Raw genomic sequence first — 25,026 nt, forward strand, 5'->3', positions numbered from 1 at the left:
GTTTTCTCTTAAGGTGTTCACTTGGGAAAGTCTCTTAGAACAACCCCCACCTTAAGAGGTAGCCCAGAATCATTAGCTTGATGATGACCAGTGATGACCTGGGACCAACTTACTTTCTGGCCATTCTTGTCTTTCACTGCTTCTCATCTCTAGTTGTTATTAGAGAGTTTCATTGCCAACACATTTTTTCAAAAATTCAAATAAAGGACCAGGCATGGTGGCTTATGCCTATAATCTCAGCACTTTGGGAAACCCAGGCAGGTGGATCAGTTGAGGTCAGGAGTTCGAAACCAGCCTGGCCAACTTTTTGAAACCCCATCTCTACTGAAAATACAAAAATTATCTGAGCGTGGTGGCAGGCGCCTGTAGTCCAAGCTCTTTGGGCGGCTCAGGCTTAAGAATCTCTTGAACCTGGAAGGCAGAGGCTGCAGTTAGCTAAGATCACGTCACTACACTCCAGCTTGGGTAACAGAGCGAGATTCTACCTCACATAAACAAAAAATTCAAGTAAAGGTTCTCTTATTTACGAATTAGCTTATTCTTAGCTTTGTAGATTTTTATTTTTTTACTTTTTTGAGATGGAGTCTCGCTCTCTTGTGCAGGCTGGAGTGCAGTGGTGTGAGGTCAGCTAACTGCAACCTTCACTGCCCAGGTTCAAGCCTTCCAAATAGCTGGGATTATAGGTGCCTGCCACTACGTCCGGCTAATTCTTCTGTATTTTTAGTAGAGACAGGGTTTCACCATGTTGGCCAGGCTGGTCTCAAACTCATGCCCTCAAGTGATCACCCTCACCAGCCTCCCAAAGTGCTGGGATTACAGTCGTGAGCTACTGTGCCCAGCCAGCTTTGTAGATACTTATTTTAATCTTCCCACACTATCATCAGATCTCTTAAAATATCTTCCAGAGTTCTCACTTGTCTGATTATGGCTTTAGGTTACATTTGTAAGACCAGTCACACTGTATCAGAGGATATTTATGATTTAATCATATATGCATCGTCCCCTGGAAAGGCTGTACCAGATTTACTTTTCACAGTTCTTAATGTCATCAAAATACTTGGAATAGAGAAGTGCTGTCAATTTAACCACCCCCATGAGACATTAAGTAAATTGTCTCCACCTTTCTTTGAAACAGCACTGTGATGTCCATTTCAGGGCACTTGACTTTCTTTACATCTGTAGAGGTGTGTGTTGCCAGGTTGCTTACCGGCAGTGTTAAATCGGTTTGTAAGGCCACTCACAATATATGAGACTGCCAGTTTCACTGTAGTGTCAATCTGATCTCAGATTAAAAAATAAGCTGGCGTGGTGGCTTACGCCTGTAATCCCCACACTTTGGGAAGCCAAGGCAGGCAGATCACCTGAGGTAAGGAGTTCGAGACCAGCCTGACTAACATGGTGAAATTCTGACAAAAATTAGCCGGGCTTGGTGGCATGTGCCTGTAATCCCAGCTACTCAGGAGGCTGAGGCAGAAGAATTGCTTGAACCTGGGAGGCCGAGGTTGCAGCGAGCCAAGATCGCGCCATTGCACTCCAGCTTGTGCGACAGGGCGAGACTCTGTTTCAAAAATAAATAAATAAATAATAAGAAGATAAATAAATAAATAAAAATTTAAAACTTGCTTATGGGCTGGGCGCGGTGGCTCAAGCCTGTAATCCCAGCACTTTGGGAGGCCGAGGCAGGCGAATCACAAGGTCAAGAGATTGAGACCATTCTGGCCAACATGGTGAAACCCCTTCTCTATTAAAAATACAAAAAAATTAGCTGGGTGTGGTGGTGTGCCACGGAGGCTGAGGCAGGAGAATTGCTTGAACCCAGGAGGCGGAGGTTGCAGTGAGCCGAGATGATGCCACTGCACTCCAGCCTGGTGCCTGGCGACAGAGCGGGACTCTGTCTCAAAAAAAAAAAAAAAAATTGCTTATTTAAGGGCTTCATATTATTTAATATGAGTATAAAAAATATTTGAATGGTAATATCAGTAGTTGTAATAGTAAACTGTTACCAATATAATGCCTCTTTTTCACTTTGTCAATGGAGGACTCTCGTTGGGGAGATAGAGATTCAGAAGGCACCTGGAGAAAAGGACCTGAAGCAGATTCTGAATGGAGAAGAGGCCCACCAGAGAAGTAAGTAGAGTTGAGGAAAATAGTGCTGCTCCAGTTCCTGTTAATATCTTGTTTTAAAATTTGGTTGATTTTTGTGGGGCAGGGGATTGGAGGGGGGAAGAAAGCCATGAAGAATTGTTTGCGTGTCTGATTTTGTGTGGGTTCCTTTTTTGTTTTTTGTTTTTTTTTTTTTTGGTCTGCCACCCAGGCTGGGGTGCAATGGCACGTGATCTGAGCTTACTGCAACCTCTGCCTCCTGGGTTCAAGTGATTCTTGTGCCTCAGCCTCTTAAATAGCTGGATTACAGGTGTGTGCCACCACACCTGGCATATTTTTGAATTTTTTAGTAGAGATGGGGTTTTGCCATGTTGCCCAGGCTGGTTTTGACCTCAAGTGATCTGCCTGTCTCGGCCTCCCAAATTGCTGGAATTACAGGCATGAGCCACTGCGCTTGGCCTGTTTTTTGTTGTTGTTTTGAGATGGCGTCTCACTTTGGAGTGCAGTGGCGTGATCTTTGCTCACTATAGCCTCGACTTCCCTGGGCTTAGGTGATCCTGCCTCAGCCTCCTGAGTAGCTGGGACCACAGGTGTGCTCCACCATGCCTGGTTAATTTTTTTTTGTTTCTTTGTATTTGAGACAGAATCTCCCTCTGTCACCCAGGCTGGAGTGCAGTGGCCTGATCTTGGCTCACTGCAGCCTCTGCCTCCTAGGTTCAAGCAATTCTCATGGCTCCCAAGTAGCTGGGATTACAGATGTGCACTGCCATACCCGGCTAATTTTTGCATTTTTAGTAGAGACGAGGTTTCACCATGTTGGCCAGGCTGGTCTTGAACTCCTGACTCAAGTGATCTGCCCGTCTTGGCCTCCTGAAGTGCTGAGATTACAGGCATGAGCCACCACGTCTTGTATTTGTTGTAGTGACAGGGTTCTGCCATGTTTCCCAGGATAGTGTCAAACTCCTAGGCTCAAGCAATCCTGCCACCTTGGCCTTCCAAAGTGCTGGGATTACAGGTGTGAGCCACTGTGCCAAGCTGCATGTCTTAATTGTAGTAGAAATGGGGTTTTGCCATTTTGGCCAGGGTGGTCTTGAACTCCTGACCTCAAGTGATCTGCCTGCCTTCACCTCCCAAAGTGCTAGGATTAAAGGCATGAGCCACTGTACTTGGTCCATACTGAAGCTTTAAAAAAGCATGTGAAAATAAAATCCTGAAAGGATCATACGGTTTTTTATTTTAGATGTTTTTAATTGTTTTTGTTGCTGTGTAGGGAGTGGAGACGTGGAGAAGGGCGAGAGGAGGACAGGTCTCATAGAAGAGATGAAGAGCGGCCCCGGCGTCTGGGGGATGATGAAGATAGAGAGTCCTCTCTTAGACCCGATGATGACCGGGTTCCCCGGCGTGGCATGGATGATGACAGAGGCCCTAGACGTGGTCCTGATGAAGATCGATTCTCTCGTCGTGGGACAGACGATGACCGGCCTTCCTGGCGTAACACAGATGATGACAGGCCTCCTAGACGAATTGCTGATGAAGACAGGGGAAGCTGGCGTCATGTGGATGATGACAGACCACCTAGACGAGGACTGGATGAGGACAGAGGAAGCTGGCGAACAGCTGATGAGGACAGAGGACCGAGACGTGGGATGGATGACGACCGGGGGCCGAGGCGAGGAGGTGCTGAGGATGAGCGATCATCCTGGCGTAATGCTGATGATGACCGGGGTCCCAGGCGAGGGTTGGATGATGACCGGGGTCTCAGGCGAGGGTTGGATGATGATCGAGGACCTTGGAGGAATGCCGATGATGATAGAGTTCCCAGGCGTGGTGCAGATGATGACAGGGGCCCTTGGAGAAACATGGATGATGATCGGCTCTCAAGACGTGCTGATGATGATCGGTTTTCCAGACGTGGTGATGACTCAAGACCTGGTCCTTGGAGACCATTAGTCAAGCCAGGTAAAATTCTGTTTTCTTGAATATGCTTAAGTGTTCACCTGTAAAAGTGAAATTCAGATGGATAAATGTCAGGGCTGTATTGTTACTTTCCAGTTAAACTGTTCTTTTATCTTTCCTTGAGTATCATTACAGGGACTTACCTGTCAAACATTTGCCTACAGAATACCACCATCCAAAACAGATCAACAACCCAATGCTTCTCTCTTCTTTAGTGGCGTGCTCTTTATTTTCCTTCTGCTTCGTTGACTACTTCTTTGAAGGCTCTTCCTGTACCAATCCCTTCAGTATTGGTCTGTTTTTCAGGTTTTATTGAGAACCAGCCTCCTTTTAAAAATAAATAACTAAAACCAAAATATACTTGATATATTTGTTTCTGCCAACCATGAGATTATGCATGGAGGAACTTATTTTACTTTACTTTTTTTGAGACAGAGTCTTGCTTTGTTGCACAGGCTGGAGTGCAGTGGCACAATCATGGCTCACTGTAACCTTGACCTCCAGGCTCTAGGGAGCCTCCCACCTCAGCCTCCTGAGTAGCTAGGACTACAGGCGCATGCCACCACACCCTGCTTTTTTTTTTGGAGAGACTGGGTTTCACTATGTTGCCCCAGGCTGGTCTCAAACTCTTGGGCTCACTCCTGCCTCTCCCTCCCAAAGTGAAGTGCTGGGATTACAGGTGTGAGGCACTGCACCCAGCCTCATGTTCTTTCTTAGCTCTGGGCCTGCTTGTTTCACACTTTATTAATCATGAGCAGTTGTATGCATGTCTGTGATATGCGTCTATTACCATTACCATTATCTTTCTTTCCTTTTTCTTTTTTTTTTTTTAGGACGGAGTCTTGCTCTGTTTCCCAGGCTGGAGTGCAGTGGTGCAATCCCAGCTCACTGCAACCTCCACCTCCTGGATTCAAGCGATTCTCCTGCCTCGGCCTCCCAAGTAGCTGGGACTACAGGTGCACACCACCACACATGGCTAATTTTGTTGTATTTTTAATAGAGACGGGGTTTTGCCATGTTGGCCAGGCTGCTCTCGAACTCCTGGCCTCAAGTGATCCACCTGCCTTGCCTTCCCAAATTGCTGGGATTGCAGGCATGAGCCACTGTGCCCAGCCAGTTTTCTCTAGGTGATTTCTGTGTACTGCATGCAGGTGACAGCTGCTTACTGCATACAGCACATCTCCACCTGGTAGTCTCACTGAATGTCAAGCACAGCCTATCCAAAACTGGATTCATCACCAACACACACACATGCATTTGTTCACGGCCACTCACCCCTCTGATTCTCTTCAGGGCCATCACTGCCCACCTAACTGTCTGAGCTAGGAATCTGGGAGTTGTTTTGTCTTTGTTTCATCCTTTATGTTAAATCTTTTATTTATTTATTTATTTTTGAGGTACTTTTGTGTAAAAGTTAAATCTTTATTTAGTTCAGTTCTGCCTTTTTGATGGTCCTGAAATCCACTCTCTTCTCCATTCCCACTGCTTGTACTTGATCCTGGGTCAGCATCATTTTCCTTACCCCTGACTGGTTTTTGCTGGCTCTCTGACTCTCAGTTTTCATTTTGTGGGTAGGGGAAATAACAAGAGCGGGATCTAAGTGAGCTGCTTCATTGCTTTCCCTAGTTTTTGTTGCCTACTTCGTCTCTCCTAGTCTCACCTCATTCCACTGTTCAGCTGTTAACTTGTGTAAGCCACTTAATTTTTCTTTTGCCTTATGTTAAATTGGGTAACAATATAGCAGATTCTTATTAATTTGCTAATTATATTTTATAAAGTTGCCATGAATACTGAACTCCTGTTCATAGGGGAAATAGAAGGTTAGGATCTCGTGAGCCTCTAGTCATGATATTATTGTCAGCCAGTCAGTCCATAAAATGTCTTTTATGTTTGCGTTTAAAGACCCTTTATTTCTGACATGTTGATTTATTAACATTGAATTCATGGTCCACAGCATTATAGCTCATTCATGAACAAAGCTTATCTAATGCCTGTATTTTCTCCTTAAGGCATATCTTAGCCACCTTGTGCTTGGAGTCACTAAATAGCATTTGTTTTTTCTTTTTTGAGGCAGGGTCTTGCCCTGTCGCCCAGGCTGGAGTGCAGTGACATGATCTCAGATCACCTCAACCTCTGCCTCCTGGGCTCAAGAGATCCTACCACATCAGCCTCCTGAGTAACACAGTATAGGTACATACCACCAAGCCGAGCTAATTTTTGTAGTTTTGTAGAGACGTGGTTTTGCCATGTTGCCCAGGCTGGTCTTGAACTCCCGGGCTCGAGGGATCCACCTTCCTCGACCGCCCAAATTCCTGAGATTACAGGTGTGAGCCACCACGCCTGGCCACTAGACAGCATTTTAGCACTACACTTGGAAGCCATTTTAAACAGTGAAGTCACCAGCAAATTTCTCTCTCTCTATAATCTATATAAAATGTTCCTAGATTCATATATTCGATGGATAAGTTTGAGAAATTGTACAGGGTTAAAAGATTTATCTATGATTAATGACTAGATAATGGTGGGTTGGTAAATGGTGGAGCATGGGCATATAAAAAGAAAGATTCTTTTTCGGATATGAAGGCCTTGAAAATGTTGCAAGGTATAATAAATACCACAAAATTGGGATTCAGAGAAAACTCTTGAAGTTTTCTGTTTAAATGAGTGATCTGTTTAACATCAGAACAGATACTATGCTGAAATCTGTATGCAACAGGAAAAATTATGAAATTTTCAATGATGATTTCGTTTATGGAACGCTCAACCCAGATCATTTAAGGTTTTTTTTTTTTTTTTCTTCTTTCTGTTTTTTTGAGACAGAGTCTCACTCTGTCGCTCAGGCTGGAGTGCAGTGGTACGATGTTGGCTCACTGCAACTTCTGCCTCCCAGGTTCAAGCGATTCTCCTGCCTCAGCCTCCCAAATCAAGTAACTGGGACTGTAGGTGTGCCACCACACCTGGCTAATTGTTGCATTTTTAGTAGAGACAGAGTTTTACCATGTTGGCCAGGCTGATCTCGAATTCCTGGCCTTAAGTGATTCACCTGGCTCAGCCTCCCAAAGTGCTGGGATTACAGGTGTGAGCCACCATGCCTGGCCGATTTTAAGTTTTCTTATATGAGTTTTTTTTTTTTTTTTTTTTGAGATAGAGTTCTGCTCTTGTTGCCTAGGCTGGAGTGCAGTGGTGCAATGTTAGCTCACTGCAACCTCTGTCTCCCGGATTCACGAGATTCTCCTGCCTCAGCCTGCCAGGTAGCTGGGATTATAGGCATACGCCACCACACCTGGCTGATTTTTAAAGTATTTTTAGTAGAGATGGACTTTCTCCATGTTGGTCAGGCTGGTCTTGAACTCCAGACCTCAGGTGATCTGCCTGCCTTGGCCTCCCAAAGTGCTGGGATTACAGGCATGAACTGCCGCACCCAGAATATACTGTTAATAATGTCTATGCAGTGATGTACACAGCTTTACTGTTTTTTTAATCATTGTCTTAAATTATAGAATGATGAATCATGATTGCCAATCTGTGTCTTTTTTAAAAAAATTTAAAAATATTTTGCTTTTTCAAAAAAAACACATAGGTGGATGGAGAGAGAAAGAAAAAGCCAGAGAGGAGAGCTGGGGTCCTCCTCGAGAATCAAGACCATCTGAAGAACGTGAATGGGACAGAGAAAAAGAAAGGGATAGAGATAATCAAGATCGAGAGGAGAATGACAAGGACCCTGAGAGAGAAAGGGACAGAGAGAGAGATGTGGATCGCGAGGATCGCTTCAGAAGACCTCGGTGCGATGTTCTAATCAAATCATTTGTACGGGCCGGGTGCAGCGGCTCACGCCTGTAATCCCAGCACTTTGGGAGGCTGAGGAGGGTGGATCACCTGAGGTCAGGAGTTTGAGAGCAGCCTGGCCAACATAGTGAAACCCCGTCTCTATTAAAAATACAAAAATTAGCTGGGTGTGGTGGTGGAGCACCTGTTATGCCAGGTACTCGGGAGGCTGAGGCTGGAGAATCACTTGAACCCAGAAAGCAGAGGTTGCCGTGAGCAGATAACGCACCATTGTACTCCAGCCTGGGCGACAAGAGCGAAACTGTCTCAAAAAAAAAATATATTATTTTTAGAGCTGCAATTGGGATTGTTTTAGACACTGGCCTGTGTGTTCCAACCTATTTTTGAGAAATGATGTTCCTCATTATCCCCCAGCCTCCCCCTGCCCCCATCTCTTAGAATCATAATGAAGGTTTTATAAATGTTTTAGAGGTTATCTAATTGAACATTCCCTCTTTTTTTTTTTTTTTGAGGCAGAGTTTTGCTCATTACCCAGGCTGGAGTGCAATGGCGCGATCTCGGCTCACCGCAACCTCCGCCTCCTGGGTTCAGGCAATTCTCCTGCCTCAGCCTCCTGAGTAGCTGGGATTACAGGCACGCGCCACCGTGCCCAGCTAATTTTTTGTATTTTTAGTAGAGACGGAGTTTCACCATGTTGACCAGGATGGTCTCGATCTCTTGACCTCGTGATCCACCCGCCTCGGCCTCCCAAAGTGCTGGGATTACAGGCGTGAGCCACCGCGCCCGGCCCGAACATTCCCTCTTAAAGTTAGCAAGTGGAGGCCCAAACTTTGTGGCTGTCTATAGGCTGTGTGACTGTTGGGTAATGGAACCAGTATCGCTGTCTTTGCCAGTCCATTGCTTTTCCCCTTGTGGTTTAGGGCAGTCAGTTTTCTTGCCCTTAAAAGACCAAAAGCCCCTTGATTTTATTAGTAGTAGAAGTTCTAGCTTGCTCCCTCTGCCAAAGTGGCCTTACACTGCAGACCAGCAGTATTCAAGGCAATTTTCTGTAAGGAAGAAAATGTTCTGTGTACTGGCCAGTATGGTAGTCACCAGTCACATTTGGCTGCTAAGCATTTAGACTATATGGTTGGTGCTCCTGAGGAAATATCCCCATTTTACGTTAGATACGTTTAAGCAGCCACATGTGGGTAGTGGCTGCCGAGTGAGATGGCACAGATCTGGGTGTTCTCTTTTGTCTACCATGTCCCAGCTATCAGGTGAGGTCAGGTTATGAGTTTAAACTGTCCTTGTTATATTTGTAAATTCTGAGCACCAGCTTGGACAGGATGTACTTATAATTATCCATTTGGTCTAACAGTATGAAGAACCTGACTTGTCATTTTAAATTGCTACAGGGATGAAGGTGGCTGGAGAAGAGGACCAGCTGAGGAATCTTCAAGCTGGAGAGACTCAAGTCGCCGGGATGATAGAGATAGGGATGACCGTCGCCGGGAGAGAGATGACCGGCGTGATCTAAGAGAAAGACGAGATCTAAGAGATGACAGGGACCGAAGAGGCCCTCCGCTCAGATCGGAACGTGAGGAAGGTATAGAGGTTACATACAACTGAAGTGTTGGAGAACCATTGTTTCTGGGTCGGGGGGAATTTGAATTATTTAACTATACCACAAATTTGAATGAATGCCAACAATAAGAGAGTTGTTTATTCCATTTGGAATTCATGATTCTCATACAGTTACTCAGTGGTCATGTTGTGAAGTGCACTTATCTCTAAATTCAAGGTACAGTAGTAGACTAAATTGGATAGCAGGCGATAAATATTGATAAAATTTACTTAATAAAAATGAAAAAATGTATTATTTAAAAGTAACTTCCTGGCAGATTAAGCCCAAAGTAGAAACATTTTTTCTCTTAAATTTTAACAGTTGGAAGTTCATTCTTTTTAAAAATACATGTATTTTTCATTTTTAAAATACTCATTCTTCTGTTGGTTTTTAAGAAATTATTTTGTTATGTCTTGACATCCTGTTTTGAGATAATTTTTCTGTCATAGCCATAACTTTAAAAACTTCTATATTTTGTGTGGCTAATTTGCTGTTAAAATTCTTCATGAGCCAAAAATCCTTTCAGTTTTAAAATTTTTTTATTTTTTAGAGACAGAGTTTCACCATATTGGTCAGGCTGGTCTCGAACTCCAAACCTCAGGTGATCCGCCCACCTCGGCCTCCCAAAGTGCTGGGATTACAGGCGTGAGCCACCGCGCCTGGCCCTTAAAATTTTTATTTGGCCAGATTTTTGCTACCTTGTCTTATGGGTTTACACCAATTGTAGTCCTTCCCAGGCCAGTGGCTTCTGCTGGTTTTCAAATTTTGAGTTTTATCTGTACATCTGTATGTTAAAAGATTTTGTCAAAGGCTGGGTGCAGTGGCTAACGCCTGTAATCCCAGCACTTTGGGAGGTTGAGGTGGGTGGATCACTTGAGGTCGGGAGTTAGAGACCAGCCTGACCAACATGGAGAAACCCCATATCTACTAAAAATAGAAAAATGAGCCAAGTGTGGTGGTACATGCCTGTAATCCCAGCTATTCTGGAGGCTAAGGCAGGAGAATTGCTTAAACCAGGGAGGCAGAGGTTGCGGTGAGCTGAGATCTCCCCATTGCACTCCAGCCTGGGCAACAAGAGTGAAACTACATCTCAAAAAATATAAGATTTTGTCAGAAATCATAAGAGCTTTAATTATGATTTTGTATTGTTAATCTTTAGGAATTTTGAGTAATTTTAGGCATTCTTTCTGCTTGTTAATTTGAGCCAATAGAATATAGTACTTAGTTTTTTTTTTTTTTTTTTTAATTAAACTTTTTAGTAAGTTCTTGGAGACGTGCTGATGACAGGAAGGATGACCGGGCCGAAGAGCGGGACCCTCCTCGTCGAGTTCCTCCCCCAGCTCTTTCAAGAGACCGAGAAAGAGACCGAGACCGGGAAAGAGAAGGTGAAAAAGAGAAGGCCTCATGGAGAGCTGAGAAAGATAGGGAATCTCTTCGTCGTACTAAAAATGAGACTGATGAAGATGGATGGACCACAGTACGACGTTAAGTCTCAAGATAATGGATTTAAACTGGTGTCTTAAATAGGTTTGATCACATTCAAGGATTATTATACTTGTGCTTCAACCAATCTAAATTGGATTCTTTAATGTTGTTTCACAATAACACAAAAAGCATGAACTTGTATTAATCCTATATAATAGATTGATCATGCACCATATCCACAGGAAGTTGGAAAAACCATGCCATTTTCTGGAATTTAGGGGTGTTGCATTATTTCATCAATCATTTGTTGACAAGAAATCTAAAAAATAAATTTAAAATGTGAACCTTCAGGTATTGAGTAACACCTTTATCTTGGTATAGATTTTTTTTTAAATTTTATTTTGAAATATATTATTTGGAATGAAGTAAGATTCTGTTAAAACATATTTGAAGACCCTTTAGAATCTGAAACAATTTTCACACCTTTTCAAGTGGTTGAAATGTACCTCTTTTAGGTATTTTGAGGTATTTATCACAAACTAAATTTGGAAAGTTTTTAGATTCACTTTAAGTAAACATTACAAACATTGGATACAGTGTGGTTTTCTTTAGATTTTACTTGAGAGAAGGTGAGTATAAAGCAATTTGCAGTTACTATTGTAATGACAAGAATACTGCCCAAGTGCGAATCCAAACAGTACAGCTTTTAAATTTTAAAGCATTTGGTAATCTGTCGCTAAGTTTTTTTTTCTGTTGCCAATAGCAGACTGCTTTTCCATTAATGGAGAATTCATGCCTTTCAAGCATTTTAAATATGACAATATTTATAAATGTATGGTTTGGAGGAATCGTTTAAATTCTCTTTCCTAATTTTCTTTCTCTTCAAGATAGATTCTTTCAACAAGTAATTTGTAGTAATGACTGTGTTGACTTCAATTTTGGAGTGTAGTAGCTATGTTAAAGATTAACTCTTTGGTCTCATTGAAGCCAACACAGAACTTGCTGCTGTGTTTTTTCTTCAGTGATAAATAAAATACTTACAGAATTTGTTTTAGTGTTGATTTGTGGTTATAGTTAGTATTTTGTTTATAATGGGAAGTTTGCATATTCAGTTGAGTTTCTTACTTGAATTTTTATCAGTGCCATTAAATGTCTGTGTTTAGTATCAACGAAAATGAACCTAAATATAACAAAGCCTATGTGGCTAGGCTTTCTCCCCTAAAATGTCTTCCTTTGTTAATGCAGGAATTCCTTAGTTTCCTTGTAAGGCTGTCCTCTTGAGTTTGTGTGTGCATGTGTGTGTTTGAAGTACCACTTTGGGTTTTCACCTGAAATTAGAAAAATCAGTTAATTTGAGAAAATGTTACAAATTCATCATGGCTGTAGGCACTTACTATTTCTGTTATTGAGTAGTGGTGAGAATTCCTATTGGTACAGCTGTAGGGCCAGAAGAGGGAGTATTAATGCTTTTTTACTTAACCAGATGCAGCCTTTTCTGTTTGATGTTATCAATTACAGAAATCATTTTAAACACCTTTTTTACTATCTGGTACTTCAAATAAGTAGAAGTCTTAAAAGGTCTTTTGTGGGGAGAAGGACTTTTCTTTCATAACAAGAGAATTTCAGATCAGTGATTATAAGTGGGGAAGTAACCTGCTAAGAGTTTGCTTCCTGGAGAGTAGATCTGTACATGTGACATCACAGGTAAGCCCCAATTATTTAATCAGATTTTTTCAGATGAGTTACAGCTGCCTACCTCAGTGTTTGTTTTCAAGGCTAGTCAGCAAACCCATCCTTTCTGCTCAGTTTCCTGTACTGTTTTCCCAAGTTCTTTGTCCTGGGACTCAGAACCCAAGTGCAAGAGGAGGGCAGAAGAGTCCGATGCTGTTACTTTGCAATCCTACTCTTGGTTTCCAGGCTGTACAACCCTGTCTACTCCCTAGTATTTACCAACAGGTGTTAAAGGAAAGCTGAACAACTGGCCTACTCACCGATCTGCGAGGTGGTCTTCCATGTTCCCAGTGGCTTCTGCAGTTTTCATTGAGTAACGTTGCTGTTAATACAGATGGATCCAATGGCCGAGACATCATCGGTCCAAAAAAGACTCTGCATCTCATTAGTTGTCCATAGTGGCTACCAGGAGGTGGTTGGCATCTATAATGTATGGGATGGGACGTTTTTATGTCAAGAACTACCTGTGTGTGTTTTTTTTTAACCAAAGACACTGACCATAGATTGATTTATACTTTTATAAGTCTAACTGAAATATATGGGGTACTGTCAGAGGACTGTTCTTGAGTGGCTACGATTAGAAAATCAGGACTAACAAACTTTTCTTTGTCTGGAAGCATATATATTTGTGATATAATTTTAATATGTATAATTTTAGTTTAATAAATCAAATCTATGACAAAAGTTGTTCTCATCAAAGCTAATAATTCTGCAACTTCCAAAAAAGACTTTGTTGGAAAATTAAAATACAAATAAAAGCCACTAGAAATTTGAGTTTGTACAGAAAAGAACAGGTTAAGACAATCTGTGCCTCTATAGTTGGAGAAGCCCTTTTGAGTATTCCCTGTATTTTGCTACTTAGCCAAGCATGCAGCATGTTCTTATTGTCATAATTACTTTGCATATTTCTTAAACTTTGAGATATTAGGTTTCTCTAAATGTAATTTTGCAAAATGTTTAAAGTTTCACATTGAGTTCCAAGGATTTTTAAATGAATGTGTTTACATGTACTTTTCATAAGAAGAACCCTAGAAAATTAACTATAGTAATATTCTGTGTTTTAACTTCCAGTATTGTCAGCTGGAAAACCTAGGCATATTTGCACAGAGGCTGAAAATGGGGTACTTTTTTTTGAGACAGTCTCACTCTGTTGCCCAGGCTGGAGTGCAGTGGTGCAATTTGGGCTCACTGCAACCTCCACTTCCTGGGTTCAAGCAATTCTCCTGTCTCAGCCTCCCAAGTAGCTGGGATTACAGGCACCTGCCACCACGTCTAGCTAATTTTTGTATTTTCAGTAGAGACGGGGTTTCCCCACATTGGCCTCAAACTCCTGACCTCAGGTGATCCGCCTGCCTCAGCTTCCCAAAGTGCTGGAATTACAGGCGTGAGCTACCATGCCTGGTCTGAAAATGGGGTACTTTAAAAATAGATGAATAGTGGCTGCCTGACTAGTTAACAGAGGGTCTTCTGTTAACCTTTTCTAATACTCTCCTGCTCTCGGGAAACTCCAGCTCAACATGTTCTGGTAAAATAGTAATGGTGTCAGAATGTGAGATTAACATTAGGCACATCTCGTCACAGTGACTCCCATATATTGAGGCTATGTCAAAGCCTCAGACCGTCTATAATTTGACTCTTAAAAACGCAAAGTAGCTTAGTTGATCTTGCCACCTGGCTAGCCCTTTTGGGCTAGAGTAATGTACTGATCTGTTTATAGTGCTCCTTTGAAAAGGCAGAACCGGAGCAGTGGGAGAGGTAAGAGGATTCGTGTTGACCTTAGAAACTTCACCCAGAAAGTGAAGCTCACTTAAATTGGTATATTTTCTAGCAAAAAGACGATTACACAGTTTCATTAAGCTACTTAATTCAGGCCCAATCAGATCTGCAGTTCTCTAGTCTGGGAAGACTAGCACGGTTGGATTTTTTCTTTCCTGGCTAAGAAACTGCTTTTCCCCTACCCGCCCCGGGGTTCTTGATTCGCACCTTTGACCGAAAAGACAGCTATCCAGTATTTGCCCCACCCTCTAAACACACCTTCAAATGAAGGTTCCTGATTAAGCCAATTTGCTGTGGAGGAAGTTAACTGTGGAATGTGAAAGCAGTCTAATTGTCTAGCTAAATCCTCCTGCTGGGAGCCTAATACACGTACACTAAATCTCATGCTGGTATCTTCAGATAGTGATGCATTTCAGATGAGTTCATCTTAATTCACTTATTTTTGCCTTCTACATCTGTCTTGATTGGCAGCCACACTGGCTGCATTCCACAGTGTGGCATTCAGCATGGTGGATTTAAAGGTAAGGGTGGGAGGGTAAAGTCGGGGTTAGGAACTTTTGCCTAAGGATCAGGTTTAGTCTTGTTTATGGGTAACTGGTGGGGTTCCGGAAATGGATGTGGGTCTTTCAGTAGGAATGGTAACATGAAGGACCCCCAACAATTGCTTTAATTAGTGCTTATTCTAGTTTGAGCACTGCCTGTATTCTTAAGGTCAGACGCAGCCCACGGTCGAACCTTCTTGAATACGAGTTGATACACGAACAGGTCAGAGCTAGAGATCCATCTTCTATTTGAGAGGCAACAGCTGGAATGGGCTTTCCTCCATTTAGGAACCCTGAAACTCAGCAATCCAGGGTGAATTAATACTGCTGTCTTGCCTTCCTCCCTTTGATCGTAATATAAACGTTTTTCAAGAACTGGGAGTGCGTAAAGTCGAAGTAGGAAAGTTACAGGTGAGATTAATGAATTCATACTGTTACTGTATAAATACACAAGTTTTTTAAACAGCACCATTTCCAAGTTATACACAATATGATTATGACTTGGCACAACTTTTAAAGGTGGAAAAGGCTAGTTGCTAGTTCAGTAATAAAAGATCTGGTACATAAAAGGATAAGGAGCTGTATTCTACCTGCTACAGACTGTGCATCTTACACCTCCAGCTAGGACAGATAGAAGCCACAAGGAGGGAATACCCGCCCAAATTAATAATGGAAAAGTTTACAAAACCTTCACTTCTCATAAGGGTGATGCTACCAGGGGCTTGCTTCACATGGAATTAGAGTAACTGATTTTTAAGGACAACTAAGAGTATTACTCGCTCCAAACAATAAAATAGTCATTTTGCCGACATTTCATAAAATCGCCAGTTTTAAGCTCAGTTCAGAGGCTTTTAAAAAAATATTCTAGACCTAGTAAAGTGCCTCCATTCATAAAATGAAATATCCAAGATTAGATTGAGACAATTTCATACTGACGCGCATCTAAAATAGGTCGACGTATACAGTAAATAAACAGCGCCTCTATGTTGCCATATTTCAGTTAGTGGAATACACACCCAGCCTTCGCCGTTCTGGATGTGCAAACTAGAAACTGAAGACAAACGGGGATTTCAGCGTCTAGTCCCAACCGCTCGGCACGAAAGTACTCCACACGGTCGCTGCTTTTGAAAAACCAGGACGACGTCCCAAGTCGAGCCGACCGCTGAGCCGCACGCCTCCCCACGGCAGGGGCGAGATGCTGCGCAGACCGAGTGGTGCGAGGGGCGGCAGCGGCGACCCTGGGGAGCCGAGAGCCAGGGTCCTCAGCGCAGCTTCTTGCCGGGCGGGCAGTCCCTGGCGCTGCGGGGCGGCGGGCGGGCGGGCGGCGGTGGCACTTTGGAGAGGGGGCAGTATTTGATGGTGTGCGCGTTGTCGCCGCTGGCGCCGCACAGGGGACACGTGTAGCGGCGCAGCACAGGGCACAGCACTCGCCCGTCGGGGCCCTTGAGGATGTGGGTGGTGTACAGCGCCATCGCCTCCTTGTTGTTCCGGCAGAACACGCACACCTGCAGCTCGGGCTTCAGCAGCCGGGAGGCTCCCGCCCCGGAGGCCGTGTGCAGCCGGGGCTCTGCCGCCCACGCCGGGGCCCGCTCTTCGCGCGGCGTCGCCTCGCCGGTGGTGGCAGTGGTGGCGGCGGGCGCACAGCCCAGCAGCACGGCGGCAGCGCGACCCGCGAACGGGCTCAGCTCGGCGAAGCGCTCCTCCAGCAGCCCGGCCTCGGTGGGGCCCGTGCACAGCTCCAGTGCGCGCAGCTCCAGCGCGCCCCCCAGGTAGCGGCCCCGGGACCCTGGCTCGTCGCTGTCGTCGTCGTCGTCGTCTTCGTCGTAGTCGGGCGGCCCCAGTGCTGGCCCCAGCGCCCCGGGCCCGGCTCCCCCGTGTGGGGAGCAGCAGGACGAGTAGGAGGAGGAGGGCGGGGAGCCGCCGCCGTTCCCACCGCGGGCGCAGCCGAAGCGCGGCTCGCCGTCCACCGCCTTGGTGATGAGGGTGGCGAGCCCCAGGTAGTCGTTCCAGGAGCTGAAGGGCTGCGGGTGCGCCGGGCCCGGGGCGCTCACGTAGCGGGCGCTGGGCACGAGCGCCATGGGCGGGGGGGCGCGGCCGCGGCGGGGCGAGTGGGGCGCCCAGGGGAAAGCCTCCATGGGCGGGCTGCGGGCCGCGCGCCGCCTCCCCGCCGCCGGCGCGGGCCGGACGGAAGGGACACGCAGAGCCTGCCCGCCGGCCTGCCGCGGGGTGGGGCCGCCGCGCCGCCTTTTATCCGGCCCGCTCCTCCCCGCCCCCCGGCCTCGCCGCCGCGGCCCTGCCCCCTGCGCTCCCCCGCCCCGGCCACCTCGCCCGCGCCCCGGACGGAGGCGGAGCGGAGGCGGGCGGGCTGTGAGCGCGCTCCGCTCCGGCCCGCGCGACTCCCGCGCCCCGCGCGCTGCGCCAGCCTCGCCAGCTGCCGGGCGGCCTTCATTCCGGGAGGGGGCGGGCGAGGCGCCGCCTCGGGCCGCGGCGCTCATTGGTTGCCAACTATAGAACCGGCGCCTCGGGCGCCGCTCCGGATGCTGATTGGTGGGGCCCGGGAAGGGGGCGTGCTCTTCGCGCCCCTGGGAGGTGCAGAGAAAGTAGGGGAGAGGAGGGCCGGGGAGGGGCGGCTGCCGGGGCCCGCTTCGTCTGAGCGCCAGGCCTGGGCTTGGAGCAAGTGACCAGGCCTGGGTCTCCTTGGCCTGGTAGTGAGGCCCACCGAGGACGGGGTCAGGGTGGCCACAGGTTCACGCCCCCACCTCCCAGCCTTTATTGGCCCCAAACCCCCATCCTGAGAATCCCCGCTGTCCACCCCCTTCTCACCAACATCAGCAAGAAAAGCTGGACGCGATGGAGCGATGCAGCTTTCCCATCACAGCCCGCCCAACCAGCCAGTGGCTTCCGTTTGCACCGCGCGTTGGAGCGCTTTCCCGTGTGCGAAATCCACACAAACCCTAAGGTTCGGGGAGGCTGTGGTTCCTGCGCGGTAAGAGCGGAGGGACGCAGGACTTTTCCCAGCAGCCTTCCTCCCAACAGGTGCTCAGGTACCTCAGCTAATGGGTCGCCTCAACACGGTGACTTAGGTCGGGGTTGGGGCTGGGCCAGAAAATCTCATGGCTGGAGAGCCTAGGACAGTGATTGCTGTGTGTGTGTGTGTGTATATACCCCCTTGCCCCAGAGGCCTGGGTAAAAATGTAGGTTGTATGTGCAGTTTGAAAAAACATGTATTCAATGTTATATTTTGTCTCCTTCCTTTTTTCTTTTTTCTTTCTTTCTTTTTTTTTTTTTGAGACGGAGTTTCGCTCTTGTTACCCAGGCTGGAGTGCAATGGCGCGATCTCGGCTCACCGCAACCTCCGCCTCCTGGGTTCAGGCAGTTCTCCTACCTCAGCCTCCTGAGTAGCTGGGATTACAGGCACACGCCACCATGCCTAGCTAATTTTTTGTATTTTTAGTAGAGACGGGGTTTCACCATGTTGACCAGGATGGTCTCGATCTCTTGACCTCGTGATCCACCCGCCTCGGCCTCCCAAAGTGCTGGGATTACAGGCGTGAGCCACCGCGCCCGGCCTCTCTTTCTTTTTTCTTGTCTTTTTTTTTTTTTTTGAGACAGGGTCTCACTGTGTTGCCTAGGCTGGTCTTGAACACCTGGCCTCAAGCGATCTTCCTGCCTTGGTCTCCCAAAGTGCTGGGATTACAGACATGAGCCACCACACCTGGCCTCAACATTATAATTAAACACTTTCAAATGAATAAAACATGTTGTGTAAAAGCCATGGAGAATAAGAGCCAGAAGATGAGTTTTGATTAGGAAGATGACAGGTGGTCTTACCCTTTCCAGCTTTTTAAAAAATTGAAAGTAGGAAAGGCTTTAGATGTTGAGGGCTCTTCTAGGATGAAACCTGGAACTGGAATCAGGAAAATGCCTTCCTTGGTAGGTGGGCTGTGGTAGGGTGGGCTGCATGGGGCGGGTGGGGGTTTCCTTCCTCGTTCTGGACCATGCAGTGGCTGTGGAAACAGTGAGCCCTCACTAGGCCTGAGGCCACAGTCACATGTCTTGGCTGTGCTCAGCACGTTTAGAATGGCCCAGCAGGTGATGCCCAGAACCTGGTGCTGGCATTGGTTAATATTAGAATGAATGAGTGAGGGAATCAGAATGTCAGCATGGGAAGGGATCTTTGGGATTATTCTGTTAGATCTTTTCTTGCCTTTTTTTTTTTTTTTAATAGACGGACTCACTATGTTGCCCAGTCTGGTCTTGAACTCCTGGCCTCCTGCCTTGGCCTCCCAAAGTGCTGGGATTACTAATGTGAGCCACTGTACCCAACCTGAAGTCCAGTCCTTACAGATGAAGAAAATGAGGCCTAGAGAGTAGGACTTTTTTTTTTTTTTTTTTTAATGAGACAGAGTCTCACCCTGTCGCCCAAGCTGGAGTGCAATGGCATGATCTCAGCTCACTGCAACCTCCGACTCCCGGTTCACATGATTCTCCTGCCTCAGCCTCCTCCTGAGTAGCTGGGACTACAGGCATGTGCCACCATGCCTAGCTAATTTTTGTATTTTTAGTAGAGATGGGGTTTTGCCATATTGACCAGGCTGGTTTTGAACTCCTGAGCTCAGGTGATTCTCCCAGTTCAGCCTCCCAAATTGCTGGGATTACAGGTGTGAGCCACTGCACCTGGCTGAGTAGGACTTCCTTAAGGCCACAGTGATGATATGACAGAACTAAGGCTTAGGTCCTGTTAATCCTAGCTGGTGGCCTTCCCATCACACCACAGACTGGGAAGGTATCTCAGATAATGAGTCTGTGCATGTCTCAGCAGAACTCTAAGGCAGAACAGTGAGATGGGGCGATGTGGCCTTGCCCTCAAAGAGCAATCCAGGGCTCTGGCTGGCAGGTGCGGGAAAGGACTCGAAGCAGTGAAATGAGGCCTGTTTTGGCCGCCTCTCTGGGTTAGGGGTTAAAGATCCATGTTTCAGCCTCTTCCTCTTAGTCCCTAATGGTTGATGTAAGTCATGAAACCAGGCAGCAATATTCAGCACTTGCCAACCCAGCTCCTTTTCCAAGTTTGTGTTGGCATGCAAGGTAGAAAGTCATTCCTTTATTTCCTCCCCCTCTCCACCAAAAATAAATAAAAGAGCCTCCGTGCCGCAGGGCTCCTGCAGAAGCCTGGTAGGTTTACTGACCCTGAACTCGGAGCCCTTACCGTGAGAACGCCAGCCCTCAGAGTGATATGAAGATTATTATTCTATGAATGGAAAATTCCACTGGGTTCACACAGCCCTCCAGCCTGCATACTTTCAAGGTATTCAGACTTTTCAAGCTCTGAAGATGGGGAGCCGCAGTTCTGAGAATAACTTCGGCAGGGAAAGTTTAAAACTGCCAGCTGCTGTGTCTGACTCCTCTTGGTCAGGCCACAGAGATGATGGCACAGAAGCGGAGGCCTTCTTCCCTCCTCACATGGTTTTCAGCCCTTGTGGTTGTACGGGGAGAATAAAAGCTTTTAAGGGAATATGAATAGGAACAAACACCTTAGCTGGGACCTGCAGCCTGGGTGTGTGGGAAGTGGAGATGGGACAGAGATGCCCCAGGAGGAAGTGGAAGAGTGAATGTGGCTTGGGGTCTGCCACGTGCTATTTCCCCAGGCTGCTCCCCTTGACTGCCATACCAGGTAAGTAGACATTTGACCCAGAAGGGAAGTCAGGAAGTGGAGGTCAAGTGCGTTAAGGCTTTGGTCCTGGAGCACATGCTGGGCCTTGGTACTCTGGGAGCCTTTGCTGTCAGTGACCATAGAAAGGCCAGTGTGGGCACCCAGCCCAGCTCTGGGTTAAATAAACAGTGACTTTTGTCACCCAGCAACAGGCCTCAGCCTGGCTGTGAGCTCTCCAGCTCTTTGAGGTGCTGGGACTGACTCCAGAGATGTTCTTAGCACCTCTGATGAAGTCTGACTGCTTTTTGCTCACTTTGCAGGAGTCTGAAATGAAACAGACAAAAACAGCCAGTCTGTGAAAGTTTCTTCAAGGTACACCCTCGGGTATCCGGCAGAGGCGGGAAGGCAGGTGGGCATGGGCCACACCTCAGAAGTTAGAGGGTGCTGTTTGGTTTCTCCTGGAGTGGGGCCTGCCTGGTATTCGCCAAGGGCTCTGGCAGGGCAGGGCTGGGCGGTGGGTTCTGTGCTCCCACCTCTCCGTATGGCCCCCAGCCTGGCCATTTCCTTTGCTGGCAGCAGAACTGAACCCTGTGAGGCAGCACACAGACCTCAGACTCCTGAGGCTCTTCAGAAACATGAGGTCAGGCCTGGGGAATGAGGCAGCTTGGCCAGGGTCCAGGTGGCTGCAGAGATGCTGTTCGTCAGGCTCTGGGTTCCTGCTGACCCCCTGCCAGGCCTTTGCCAGGGACAGAAAGCGCTTTGGCTCCCTCAGCCGTGGGCCCGGAGGCGGGTGAGGCGCATTTGCGCATGAGGGGCTCTCTTCTGGCTGACTTTGTCCACATTAGGGCTCTGTCAAGCTCAGAGGGTCCTGGGATGGGGCTCCTGCCCTTGGGGGGCTTGGGTTTGGAGTCTGCTATTGTGGGGAAGCCATATGGTGAGGTGGGGAGAGCTTACTGAGCCCTGGGGCTGTGGTTGCACCCTGGTCCTGGTGCAAAGTCACGTGTAGCTGTGGACAAGCGACTTAACCTCTCTGGGCCCCGGCTCCTTCTGGTCAGTGAAGGGCTCTCGTCAAGTAAAATGGCAGCCGCTTCCCCTCCTTGCTGACTTACTTTGATTCCCTCCCTCAGCCTCAGGGCTTAACTGTGACAGGTTTAAACCACGCAGAAACATCCCATTTCCCCTGGTCACCGCTGGGTAAGAGGAGGGCTGGTGACCAATTCTGGCCCTGGAGGTCTCAGCGGACGTCTGCTGTCTTCTGGGAGGATTCTGGGAAGGGGCTTGTGCCCTTATTTAAAAAGGGGAAAGAAATTGAGAACCAGGACCCTCATCTTCTTCAGCTCAGGCTGTAGAGCTGAGGTGACAAGGCTTAAGGACACAAAGCTGGCATGAGGTGATGGCTTACCGGAAAAGTTAAAACAGAAAACAAACCTTGGTGATATTTTTGTTGATGATTTGGTGACTTGTTACACGAGATAATAAATATCTTTATTGTTTCAGCCACTTTAAGTATATATGTATGTATTTATTTATTGGAGGCAGTGTCTCGCTCTGTCACCCAGGCTGGAGTGCAGTGGCGTGACCTCGGCTCACTGCAACCTTCAGCTCCCAGGTTCAAGCGATTCTGGTGCCTCAGCCTCCCGAGTGACTGGGATTACAGGCATGCACCACCACACCCAGCTAACTTTTGTATTTTTAGTAGAGACAGGGTTTCACCATGTTGGCCAGGTTGGTCTTGAACTCCTGACCTCAGGTGATCCACCTGCCTCAGCCTCCCAAAGTGCTGGGATTACAGTCGTGAGCCATGGCGCCCGGCCCAGGTATCCTTTTATACTTTCAGTTGACTTCATTCTTTTTTTTTTTTTTTTTTTTTTTGAGACGGAGTTTCGCTCTTGATACCCAGGCTGGAGTGCAATGGCGCGATCTCGGCTCACCGCAACCTCCGCCTCCCGGGTTCAGGCAATTCTCCTGCCTCAGCCTCCTGAGTAGCTGGGATTACAGGCACGCGCCACCGTGCCCAGCTAATTTTTTTTTTTTTTTTTGTATTAGTAGAGACGGGGTTTCACCATGTCGACCAGGATGGTCTCGATCTCTTGACCTCGTGATCCACCCACCTCGGCCTCCCAAAGTGCTGGGATTACAGGCTTGAGCCACCGCGCCCGGCCAGTTGACTTCATTCTTGATCAAGCTTGTCCAGCCTGTGGTCCAGGACAGCTTTGAATGCGGCCAAACATGAATTTGTAAACTTTCTTAAAACATTATGAGATTATGTACAGACCTTTTTTTTTTTTAAGCTCTTCAGCTATCATTAGTGTTAGTGTATTTTATATGTGGTCCAAGACAATTCTTCTTCCTGTGTGGCTCAGGGAAGCCAAAAGCTTTGATACCCCTGTTCTAAATGAGACATGTAATAATAATATGAAAAAATGCATTTGGTTATCCTGTCGAAAACACAGGCTACCATATTCTGGGCAGGTGGAGGTGACGACCATGTCAGAATCCTGTGTGTGTGGACAGGGCTGGGAGGCCATGGGGAGAATGGAAAACAGGTGCCTGTGGTGTCGTCTCACACCCCCTGCCTTGGGCTAAAGTCTCTCAGCTGGTAATAATCCCAACACCATCAGCACCAGGTGCTTCACTTGCCCCATCCCACGTGCCCCCACCCCACACCCTGCCCCGCAAGGCAGGTACTCCGGTGACCTCCTGTTGGAGACGGGGCAAGGCTCCGAATGGAGCCCAAGGCTGAGAAGCTCAGAAGCAGCAGGGCTGAGGTTTGCACCCATGTTTCTCTCCCCGAAGCTGGGTTTGTGCCTCCTTGGTTGCACCCGGTCATTCTTGGGGCTTCTGGGGTCCAGATGTTGGGGAGGCTGGCCAGCAACAGACAGTGGCAGGGGCAGCAGAGGACACATTCCAGTCCATGTCAGCAATGTCCCTTGAACAAAACCAACGCCATTTAAAAGCAGTCTGGGTGTTTCTATTTATCCAGTAGTGGGTACTTTGGTAAAGTGAGTAATCCTTTCTCTCTGCAGCGCTCGCCCTCCTCCCTGCCATGTGGTTTTCTCTTAGAAATCTGGAGTGTCCCAATTTTGTTTAAAGCAGGAGCTGCCTGGAGGCTGACAGGCGGAAGGGCAGATGTCCCTGGGCTGATGATGCTGATAATAGCAGTAACAGTAGCTCACAGGTGCTGAGCCCTCACCGCGCACTAAGCGTTCACTCATATCATTTCTGAAATCCTCCCAGCAGGCCTACAATGATAAGCATTTCACAAAAGGAAAAATGAGGTTTTGGGAGGCTAAAAGCCTGCCCAGCAGCTCACAGCTAGCTGGTGGGTGGCATTTCTTCAGGCCCGCACTGTTAACCCTCATTCCTCCTTCATCAGCTCCTGGCCGGTGGATACTCATTCATTTGGAATTCACTACGTCTGGCCTCCCTGCCTCCTCCCAAGCTTCCCTAAATGGGGCCATCAGCCTTCTCTCACCCATCGCCAATCCCTGCTGTCTTCAGGGGGAGGGGAGTAAAAAGCTGAGAGGAGAGAGTTATACATAAAATGGTAAGCTGTTAAGATTGAGATTGTTCTTCAATGGGTCTGAGGGCTCTAGGCAGAGGGAGGGGAAGCGGAGAGATGAGGGCAGTGGAAGGGATAGGACCAGACTGCCAAGCAGGGAGTGCTGTGTATGGTTCTGCAGGTTGTGTACTGCACAACAGCGTCCCATCTAAGGGGGCACCTTTACTTCATAGACATAGGGAATCTGTGATCGTTTTCTGGCAGACCCCAAAGAAAGTATCTTCTAACAAAATCAGTATATTATGACGCTTTACTGACAGATAGAAAAAGATACCTTGTGGAAGAAGTGTCTTTTCCTAATTTGCTCAAAGTCCAAAGATTTGGCTCTGGCCAAGGTGTGAAATGCTAAGCTTCTTGAAAGTGGGCCTCAAATTTGACATTAGCTGGTTTCCCCATTCTGAGGCTTCAGGTGGAGAGTCTCCTGACTTGAGCTGATCAGGTGCTGGGCACAGTTCTGCCATGGTTGTTACTGGTGGATGAGCTGCTCCCTTAGGACTAACATTTAACTTAATTTTATTTTTGAGACAGAGCCTTGCTCTGTCGCCCAGGCTGGAGTGCAGTGGCATGAGTTTGGCTCACTGCAACCTCTGCTTCCTGGGTTCAAGTGATTCTTCTGTCTCTGCCTCCTGAGTAGCTGGGACTACAGGTGTGTGCCACCTCGCCCGGCTAATTTTTGTATTTTTAATAGAGATGGGTTTTTGCCATGTTGCTCAGGTTGGTCTCGAACTCCTGGACTCAAGCCATCCAGGAGGCTTTGGCCTCCCTAAGTGCTGGGATTATAGATGTGAGCCACTGCACCTGGCCGGGACTAACATTTTAAAGATTGCTCAAGTCATTTTAACCACCTTATTCTGGTCTTGTCTGATTTGCACTGATCCTCTCCTAGCTG

The 25,026-nt window shown here is 47.1% G+C and overlaps 2 protein-coding genes and 1 long non-coding RNA gene across 3 annotated transcripts in view; 2 read left to right on the forward strand and 1 right to left on the reverse strand.

Annotated features, from left to right (window-relative positions):
- The window catches only part of EIF3A (eukaryotic translation initiation factor 3 subunit A), a 52,729-nt gene extending 40,808 nt beyond the window's left edge, over positions 1-11,921 (forward strand). The window contains exons 18-22 of the mRNA XM_012448055.3: positions 2,039-2,127; positions 3,374-4,062; positions 7,640-7,841; positions 9,243-9,433; positions 10,711-11,921. Coding sequence (XP_012303478.1) covers positions 2,039-2,127; positions 3,374-4,062; positions 7,640-7,841; positions 9,243-9,433; positions 10,711-10,940 — 1,401 coding nt within the window. The 3' untranslated portion in view covers positions 10,941-11,921. The remainder of the gene's footprint in view (positions 1-2,038; positions 2,128-3,373; positions 4,063-7,639; positions 7,842-9,242; positions 9,434-10,710) is intronic.
- A 3,416-nt stretch (positions 11,922-15,337) lies between these two features.
- Positions 15,338-17,148, reverse strand: NANOS1 (nanos C2HC-type zinc finger 1). The gene has a single exon (XM_021676927.2). It carries the CDS (start codon positions 17,058-17,060, stop codon positions 16,188-16,190), a length of 873 nt encoding a protein of 290 aa, XP_021532602.2. The 5' UTR covers positions 17,061-17,148; the 3' UTR covers positions 15,338-16,187.
- Positions 17,149-17,290: 142 nt separating this feature from the next.
- LOC135273933 (uncharacterized) overlaps positions 17,291-25,026 on the forward strand; it is a 231,532-nt gene continuing 223,796 nt past the window's right edge. The window contains exons 1-2 of the long non-coding RNA XR_010341690.1: positions 17,291-17,514; positions 20,896-20,972. This is a non-coding gene — a long non-coding RNA (uncharacterized LOC135273933). The remainder of the gene's footprint in view (positions 17,515-20,895; positions 20,973-25,026) is intronic.

The sequence above is a fragment of the Aotus nancymaae genome, unplaced genomic scaffold, assembly GCF_030222135.1.
Source record: "Aotus nancymaae isolate 86718 unplaced genomic scaffold, 86718_ANA_hifiasm-v0.15.2.pri h1tg000010l, whole genome shotgun sequence".
Lineage (NCBI taxonomy): Eukaryota > Metazoa > Chordata > Mammalia > Primates > Aotidae > Aotus > Aotus nancymaae.

Bases quoted from the DNA above. Each gene is read 5' to 3' on its own strand.
- NANOS1 (XM_021676927.2), bottom strand. From the start codon at position 17,060: ATGGAGGCTTTCCCCTGGGCGCCCCACTCGCCCCGCCGCGGCCGCGCC.